The 10,143-nt window shown below is 29.8% G+C and overlaps 1 protein-coding gene and 1 long non-coding RNA gene across 6 annotated transcripts in view; one reads left to right on the forward strand and one right to left on the reverse strand.

Moving 5' to 3' along the window:
• The window catches only part of LOC111599643 (LIM domain transcription factor LMO4), a 31,487-nt gene extending 21,950 nt beyond the window's left edge, over positions 1-9,537 (reverse strand). Inside the window, exons 1-3 of one of the 2 annotated variants that reach the window (XM_030224203.1) lie at positions 9,432-9,537; positions 6,923-7,228; positions 233-386 (exon numbers count right to left, since the gene is read on the reverse strand). In XM_030224203.1, the coding sequence (XP_030080063.1) occupies positions 233-386; positions 6,923-7,163 (395 nt within the window). In that variant the 5' untranslated portion in view covers positions 7,164-7,228; positions 9,432-9,537. Of the gene's footprint in view, positions 1-232; positions 387-6,922; positions 7,229-8,457; positions 8,475-9,431 lie in introns of those variants that run through there. The other variant, XM_030224204.1, reaches the window with a different exon arrangement.
• On the forward strand, positions 4,499-6,107 carry LOC111599642. Of its 4 annotated transcripts, none has more exons than XR_002751442.2 (3): positions 4,499-4,754; positions 4,818-4,986; positions 5,616-6,107. It is a non-coding gene; the product is annotated as an uncharacterized LOC111599642 (long non-coding RNA). The 4 variants fall into 4 exon arrangements; XR_002751441.2 differs by lacking the exon at positions 5,616-6,107 and adding an exon at positions 5,190-5,473 and having other exon boundaries at positions 4,500-4,754; XR_002751444.2 differs by having other exon boundaries at positions 4,502-4,754; positions 4,818-4,924.
• Positions 9,538-10,143: the final 606 nt, after the last annotated feature.

Below are 10,143 nucleotides of genomic sequence, written 5' to 3' on the forward strand. Positions count from 1 at the left end.
GAATTACAATTAACTTTAGATTTCCTTGTTATATTTTCTTTTAAAATAGTTCTTAACTTTTAACACTCATAATAGAATTTAGTTATATAATATATATATATGTATATATATTCACATATATAATAAATGTAAAATGTTCATGTAAATAAACACTTAATTTAATTAATGGTTTCTGTCTAACAATAATTTAAAAACATTCGTTTTTTTTAAATCATGATCGCATCTATCATACCTGGAATAGTCCTTTTTACAGAGAATTAGACCTCGTCTCGTAAAACAGCTAGAGCCGACGTCGGCTAACATAGCTCCACAGCAATGACATTTTAGGCAACCGTTGTGCCAATATCTGTCTAATGCATATAAAAGATATCTATCACTTATTTTATCTATGAAAATATAAAAAGAAAAGAAACGAATTAGTGCATAATATATTAATTCACATTTAATGATTTATTACCAATTACAATAATATATGTAACATAAATTATCTAATTGATTTTCCAAATTCAGTCAGATTGATGACCATTTAAATTGTAGCTCATTGACCATAATTCAGATATTTATAAGCTAGTTAATATATATAATTTACATATTATTTATTTATTATTTTTATAATTTTTCTCATCTTCTGTAGCATATATTTTTTCCTTGAAATTATTTTACTAAAAAGGTAATTTTATTCTGTTACCATTATTTAATGTATTCAATGTATTGCTATTGTATTATTGATATCATGTGAATTTTTGAGAGTCTTCTTAGAGTCTAACCGTATATAATTTAAAAAGGAAAATTTTTAATATAACCCAAGGTTTCGTTAAAGAAGTAATTGGCCAAACTGTTTTTAAGACAAGAACGACTTATTAAAGAATAATTTTAAGGAACTAGCAAATTCAACATTTCAACCAAATGAAATTAATTATAAGAAATTAATTCACGAAGTAAAAAAAGAAGATTGGTTGAACCGTATCTACGTAATCCGCTATTGAAGCTCGAGATTTAAGAAACGGAATATATACTCGTAGGTTCCCTCCTCTTATAAAGTGTTAGGATTTTAACGATATTCCCACTAGGGACTTGACAAATCGGGAAATACTATATCTGGTATATCATAAACGCTATTTTTTAAATTGCTATAGAATTGACTTGGATGATATTTGAACATTAGGGGTGTGGCAAATAAGGTAAAACCGTATCTGTAATAGTTTTGAGCTAGAAGTTCAATTCAGCATGTGGGCTCCTGTAAAGATTCTATACAGATTGACGAAAATTTGATGTCCTCGCCCACTAAGAACGTAACAAACCGAATCTGATTATATTGTATTTTGTATTGTTATTGTTTGATATTGTTATTGTTTGAGCGTCTGTCCGTATGTCTGAACGCGAGGATCTCAGCATCTATAAGAGATATATATGTTTATGATGATATATATGATGTATAGCACGCGCAGGTCAAGTTAATTGTTATTGAATAAAAACATGTTTGAAATGCAGGTAATAAATTATATCTCGGATGTCTTAACAGCTAGAGCCTCCAAATTTTGTATTTAGTTTTATGTATATTTTATGCAATTTTGATTTTTGTTGGATTTTGGATTCTTAAAATTTAAGTTTAGTTGGAACTATTTTTTATTGTTTTATTTTTTTTTTTTAATTATGAAGTGGCGGTGCTGGTAGAGCTGGTGCACGTTGCGCAAACAATTCAGGTTCGAATCCTAGTCTCGTAATGTCGTTTTTTATTTGTTTTTTTTTTTTTTTTGAATGCTCGATACAAACTACGGAAAATATTAGTAAACGCAGACTTAAGCTTTTTTACTTGTTTTTTTTTTTTTTTGTATACATCGAACTTTCATATAAACTCACATAAACATTTAAAAACCAAGAAAGGGTTGCCAACTACGAGAAACACTGAACGCCAGCCAATCTGCTTTTACACTGCATTTATGCATAGATATAAAAACACGATTATACGAATCAACCAAAAATAAACCGATTTTCCCGGCATTGAAAACACAACTGTTCGGCAAAGCGAATCACCTCTACCAACTTTGCCACTTCACTGCTCAGACGACAGGTACCAAATTTAAAATAACGCAATTCAAACACAATTCGCAATAACACAATAAAATAGAGAAAATGAGTATACTTAGTGCTGCAAGCTATGTGGTTTTGCCGATAAGGCTAACGTTTTATTTAATAAATTAAAAGAAAAATTTCAGGATATGATCAACATACTATATTGAATATTTGTCAGTTTACTGAAAATGAAAATGAAGACATCCAACATAGAAAAAAGTGAAAATTGAAGAAAATATAAATAAAATTAATACAATATTAAATGAGGAATATGTATCGATTATTTAAAACAAAATTGATCTGCGCGTAGGGTTCTTATAAGTTTTGACATCATTCATATATACGGACAGGGCCAAATTAACTCAGCTCATCGACCTATTCAATATATATATATATATATATATATATAGACATCATGGGGTCTGCCCCGCCTCCTTTTGCTTGTTACATGTAACAAAACCATTATACCCTGATTTCCGATTCTCAATGAATACATTTAAAGTTAATTATTTATGTATACTTTCACATATAATATTTAAAATAATACATTTTTCATTAATAAAATCCAAGTAGAAATACTGCAATTGGGATGGCATTCGACTGTATTACACTCGATATTAATCCTTAGGAGTCTACCAAAACGAAATTTTGGCTAATGCACCACAACTGTGGAAATTAGAGTATCAACTGAGTCCATGATCGAGTTTGTAATTTCATATCTTTGATCATTTAAAAGTTTCCGTCCGACAGACGAGCGGATAGCAGGACTGACATTCCACAAAATAAATATGTTTCACTTAATGAATGATATAATTAATAATTTCCAATTAATGAAAATAATTAATACGAATATTTTAAATTATTATGTTGTTTTGAATATGTGGGGTAAAAACATCATGGCTGTACGATAAATACTTAGTCTCACAACCTGATGGCGCCAATGTCATTAGAGAAATTGACAATCATATAGCACATTCTCAGCAGTTGCCAAAATTTCCGTCGTACTTAAATAATATCGTTTCCGTGATACTAAAACCACCAAAAAAAAAAAAAAACCACACCTTTTTTCAATCCACGAGAAGTACTTTATCGAATCTAAATTGTGGTTCTACATAAATAACAATTAAATAAATAACAATTTAGAATTATTAAGTTCAGTTCTACGTACGAAAAAATATAAAAACAAGCCTATGTATCGTGTTTTCATCGACCGCTGAAAATAACAATGGATAATGAGAACGTCAATTTTTGGTCGCTGTTGTTTATCTTCATACATCGTTTTATATTCCGTTACAAATAACTTATAACTTCCAATATCTAAACAATACACTTCCTGATAGTCAGATTTTGGATTTAAAATTAACATTACTAGCGAAAATACAAGGAGTTGGGATCCGGAAATACGCAGTTTTCAAATTATACTCGACCAATTAAAACCACCACGGTAACGTTCGGTGATGGCGAGGTATTATTAAAATTTTAATTCAGAGAACATGTTCCTTTCAATTTCGTGAAATTTCATGTAAATGGGTTCAATTGTTTACTAAAAAATAAAAGCTATTAAAATAAAAAACAAAAAACCAAAAATTAATACTGCCTTAGAGGCATCATCTTGATCCCTTGAATAAATATTTGTTAATACTTACATACTAACCTTGTACCTTTTTAAACATTTTGCAAAATTTACCTAAATCCATTTAACACTCGGAACCGATTAAATATTGTTGAAAGGGTAAATCATAAAGTATATATATTTTGTTTATTTTCTTCTGTACACGAATGCGCAGATTACGGCAAATACAAAATCAATTTACTCTTAAAATTATAAGAATATATTCTTATATCGTGTACGGAGTAGAAGTTCAATAATTTTTTAATATATCGGCTAATTTCTTAGTATCCACAAAATGTGTTCACCAAATAATATTCAAAATATGTCTTCGTTTTGTAAACATAAACGTTAGACTAAAAGTTATATAGTTTAAATAATATAAGTTTGATTTAAATTGTGATTTCTTTTTATCTGTACACTACGCGTCATCAGCTTAACTCCCAAAAAATTAATGCTGGATAGTAAAACCTGAAAAATAAAATGCTGAAAAATGTAATAGAACAATTCCCATTTTGGAATATAAAAGGGTAAATCCGTAAAATAATCTCATATTGTTGGAGCTACTGACTGAATAATACCCTTTTACGGTCTAAGCGTTGCCAACATCAAGACCTTTGTTTTTTTTTAATACGCGACTCCCTTAAGAGCCGTATACTCAGTATGTTCAAGAAATAAAAGGAACTTTTATTTATGCCATGGAACACGTAACGCCATCTATTGAAAGTTGATATCGTTAGAAAGGTACAGGTCTCACCTTTCAAAAGGAGTCGCCTTCATAAAAATCGGTTCACAAGTTAAAAAAAAACGCGTAACTTTTTAATGACAGTATGCTTTGTGCTTGTGTCGTAAAAATACAATGGAATAAAGAGAAAATATTAAATTTGTTTTTGGAAAAACATTGGGAAAACATTTAGTGAGACGTCCGACCTGATGCAAAGTGTATGGTGATGATTGCTTAGCTCGTTCAAAAGTTCATAAGTGGTTTAACGATTTAAAAATGGACGTGAAGAAACCAAAAATATTGTGTTTTCAGAAGCATCAAGACAATGTTAAACATGCGATTTCAAGGGTATTGTATACAAGGAATTAGTTCCAGAAGGTCAAACTATTAATGAAGAATACTATTTACAAGTTTTACATCGTTTGTGGTCTATAAATGCTCGTGTTAGACTTGAATATCAAGGGTGGAAACAGCTGTTTTTATTGCATGATAATGCAACATCTCACAAAGCCCAAAAAGTTCGTGAATTTTTATTTCTGCTGAAAATAGTATGATGCGTGTTTTATTCTATATCTTAAAAGTACGTTTATTTATTGAATATACTTTTGACTTTTGAACTAGCCACTAGCCACTAGCCACTATGCATTAATATAAATTTTCGACCAATTCTTAGTAGTCTACAATAATGTAGTGTAATGTCAAATCTTAGGGCTAACTGACTACGATCTGTCGATCGCTAAAATACGTCAACAGAATATCAAAAATTATTTTTTAATTTTTTAGCTCTATTATCTATCGCCTATCGTTTAAATACAGCTTGTACTAGCAAGCAGATGTTCCATATTTCCAGTCTCCAGCTTCAATAGCAGCGATATAGTTTACATTCATACGGATAGATGGACGGACAGCAAGACGGGCGTGGAACGAAACCAATCTACTCATACACTTCGTGAATGAGTGTAAATAAAGTCCTTAGCTAGTTTATACAATTCATATCCTAATTGCATTTTCGAAGTCAATTCGAACAAAATCGTCAACTTATGTTAAATATAACCTTTAAAAAACAATTTTATTCTTTAAACAAAAAAAAGCAAATTAATTACAATTTTATCTAACCAATTTTTTTAATATTATCTTAGTTGCAACAGTAAATTTTATTTTAAATTAAAAAGGAATTCTAGAAGTATGTTTATCATTTAAATGGTTTAGATAATATTCAAGAAGAACGCAGTAGAACCAGACGACTCGACTAGGAAAAACTCTGAGTGAACCCAGCAAAGCGGTGACATTTGCAGGATTTTTATGAACTTGGGGGAAGAAAGCAAGGAAGGAAAATTTCTAAGCCTATGTATTAATTGCGGAAACCTACACAGTATATCTGAATTCTCTAATATTTACAGTATTGAAGCCACAAGCAAACCTTACATAAAATCTATTTTATCGATAATAAGGAAATATGATGAGGGATCGAAAAAAATGTATACACTGTATATACTGATTTATAAAACGGAGTGGTACACTCACTCTCGTAGAGAAGTTGTTATGCAAAATGTTTCACGCTATACTTTCTAATCCACATAAATTTCCGGTAAATTAAAAATTGTTATGGAATATTTACTGGGACGCGTTCCAATTTTTACAGCAAAACCAATGCTTTATTAACACAACAAATTAAAATTTTTAATACTGTATTTAAAATGCCAGAGCTAACATTTCTGAAAGTGTTACTAATAAAACATAGTTTTCGTCAGTCTACCTGAACTAACATAATCGGTTTATTGTGCTGATAGTGTAGTATAGTATAATATACAGTTGTAAAAATAAATAGCACTATTATGAAAAATTGGGGTCAATACAAATAAATATGAAGTTAGTTTTTATCACATTAATTTGAATGACCTTATATTGCTCCATTTTTTCATTGAATTTTTTCAGGTTATCCCAAACTAAAACATTCATGGAACACTGTAAATCAAGTAATTTGGTTCCTTTTGAAGTTAGTCAAAGGACTTTTTCAAAATTTGTATTCATATATACGTGTCTTAAAACGAAAAATACAACTTTGGTATATATAATTTCTTGTGTGAGTAATTCCAAAGAAAATACCAATTGACTGGAAAATCTGTAAATACATCATTATATTAAATAACCCGACATATTTCTGTAAACTTCATTTAGTTGTATTGTGCTAATGTGCTAATTTTACAATTTTTATATTTCAATAATTAATATTCGCTTTGAATTTAGAAAGCATTTGGGATACATTTATAAATAGATCGATTTATTTAAATATTATTATATATTGTTTTAAATGTTTCCTGATCTTAAACAAATATATCTTATACTTATTTGTTATTAGTAACAAGCTACGACCTCCTCAAAAATGTATTTTGTATTTCATCAAAGAAATATTCCGATCATTTACTACTATCGAACTAGTTATATGAAGTATACAATAACTTTTAACATAATTATTTTTCAAATTCTAATTATGCAAAAAAAGATTGAAGACTTACCTCCACAACCACCACACACTTTTATTAATGTGTTTGGATGTATTAACTGTTGGTTATTAAATTCATTCGAAGACTCATCCATAAACGACAATTGAGACGAAGAGATATTTGAGTTACTTTCAGCAATATCCTTGGTGTGGCTGGTTCTGTAACCAACGACTACTGAAGGGAAATTTTCCGGACTAGAGGAATCTTGATGCGCCGCTAGTATATCAGTATATGAATGGAACGATGCATTCATTGCAAAATTTTGCGATAACTAATATTTATAAAGGCATATATGTGCTTTTTATTGCACGATGAATTCTGGAAAAGTGCAAACGTTAAGATTGTATGTTATTTGTATGTATTAAAGCACTATTTATGAGTCTATTTTTAGTCTGTTTTAAAATCACTACTGTTATTTTCATACCAATTTTACAAAGTAAACAAGTAAGAAAGCTCTAGTCGGGGTGCCCGACTAGGAGATACCCTGATCCCAGTCCTCTGAGTTTTTTAATATTTTCCCTAGTTTGTATCGAGTATTCAAAAAAAAAAGATAACAAATAAAAAACGACATTGCGAGACCAGGTTTCGAACCCGGATTATTTGCGCAACGTGCACCAACTCTACCAAAACCGCCACTTCATAATTAAAAATAAAAATAAACCAATAAAAAATCTTTCATCTCCACCCCCGGACCTAGCTGCATACGATCGCTGCCTCTACCAACGCAACCATTGCACTGCTTACGCGAGCAGTTGCAAATTTGAACATAAGTAGCAGCTAATAATTCAGCACAATTCAATCGTAATTTCAATTCTTGGAATAGAAAGGAATACACGCATTTGAATGTATGTGTGCACACGCATAGGAAAAATGAGTACGCGTGGCTGCTGACATGTGCTTTTGCAAATTGGGCAAACGTTTTGTTTAATAACTTCTGTTTTACTTATTGGATTTTAATGAAATTTTCAGCATATGATCTACATATCCTATTGGCTTGGTTGAGACGCAAACGATTTTATATAATGGCCCTAGTTCCAACTAAACTTAAATTTTAAGAATTTGGGGGAATTTGGAGCCGGTATCCAAAATCCAACAAAAATCAAAATTGCACAAAATATACATAAAACTAAATACAAAATGGCTCTAGCTCTTAAGACGTTCGAAATATAATTTATTTACTGCATTTCAATAAGGTTTTTTTTCGATAACAATTATAGTTGTTATAGAATATTTGAAACAAACTTGACCTAGCTCTTATAGATGCTGAGATCCACGCGTTCACACATACGGACAGACGGACGGACAGGGCTCAATCGACTCGGCTGGTCGTCCTGATCAAGAATATATATACTTTATGGGGTCTGCCACGCCTCCTTCTGCCTGTTACATACATTTGCACAAAACCATTATACCCTGATTTCCCATTTTCAATGGGATCAGGGTATAAAAATATAAACGTAGCGCTGGGGCTGGGACAACATTTTTGTAAATAAACCTTTTTTGAACTACGGTTTGAAGTATGAAACGTCTTACTGAATGGCTCTTACCTATTTGGAAGATGCAATTTACCGACCTTTTTTAATCAGCCGAACAAGTACAGGTACATTACCCATAATTATTAATCAAATGAAAGTCTTTAGGCGAAACTATAAAATATTTTTAAGGCTCTGATAACTAAGACGGCAAAAAATCTCTAAATAAATGTATGTCGAAGTTGTAATAATTTCTTAACACAATCAGAAAACGAAATTGATATTTTTACTAATGCTTTTCTTTTGCTGACTATTAAATATTTTCTGAATTAACAAAAAAGATATACACAAAGATTTAACGATTCTTAGATTATTGCGTTTTCGGCCAAAACCACTCATCTTAAAGTACATTTGACAATTAGTTTTGATGCCAATTTTTTTTAGTATTACGTGCAATTCTTGATTTATGCTCGTCAGCTGATACCTAGCACGTATAAGTGCAAATGTATATCGTGTTAGTTCCACAACTATATGAAATTTTATATACGCATAAAAATACATAATCTAATATGTGAAATAGAAATTAAAACATTGTAAACAATATATATTATAGCAAACATGCACTGTATGTATGTATACATGCGAGCTAACATGGACTTGTTTATTTGTAAATACATATATGCGTAAGTTTACTTATTAACGAATATTGGCAAGAGCTTATGAATGTGTAGCCATATTTGTTTTTGTAATAACCGAAAATTTTTTGTTCTACTGTAAGGTATTTTAAAATACTTGTTGATGAAACATATCTATTTAAATAATCACAAACAGACACCAATAGTACACAATTACTTAAAATTGAGTGATGAATAATATTCTTTACAAAGACACATATTTTAATTTTCATTTTGCATAAAATTATTGTTTAGTTACATACACATAAATACATATGCAAAATACACATGCATTAGATATTTACAAGGAAAACACAAACACAAATGTTGCAACATACAACTCATGACCGCAAGAGTTCTGCTAAAGAAACTCACATTTTAAAACTTGTAATATTTAAATCGACATTCCAGTTGTTACTGCGGGTTAAATATAAAAAAAAGATGTTTTGATAATAAATAGCGCTCCTAATGTTAAATACAAATTTGAAGAGATGGAAGTAACTGACAATCGATAACTTTTTATGTATTTCAGGTGTTATTTAAATCAGATTTTGGAGACAACACTGTAAAGTATTATCATTGTAAAAAATATATTATAACATGAGCAACTTAGATTTTGTTTTGCATTTTTCTTCTAGCAACGAGTATCATGTCAAGCGATTGTTATTAATTCATATAATGTATATAAGCTTACTCAACGATATATGTAAATTATATTCTTTCTTCATTCTTTCGTCAAATATTCAATACCATGGACTACAATGAGTAAAATCGTATAAAAAAAAAAAAACAAATAAAAAAACAGCAACATTTGTAATTACACTTTTATATATTTTTATTTTTACATAATTTCAAACAAACTTATATTATGGAGAACCAGTAAACTATTAACTCCAATTTTAAATTTTAAATTTTTAAATGTTTGAGCGATTCTAAACGAGTAAATATTCCGAACTAATATAATCACCATTTAATGTGATTGAGAGTAAATTGAAATATGTGGTGAATCGTTTTCAAATAATAATAAAATCAAAGCACCTCGCGAATAGGGATTCATTTTCACAAATAACTACTGAGCTACAATTCA

The sequence above is a fragment of the Drosophila hydei genome, unplaced genomic scaffold (genome assembly GCF_003285905.1).
Source record: "Drosophila hydei strain 15085-1641.00,03,60 unplaced genomic scaffold, DhydRS2 tig00000384-arrow-arrow-pilon, whole genome shotgun sequence".
Lineage (NCBI taxonomy): Eukaryota > Metazoa > Arthropoda > Insecta > Diptera > Drosophilidae > Drosophila > Drosophila hydei.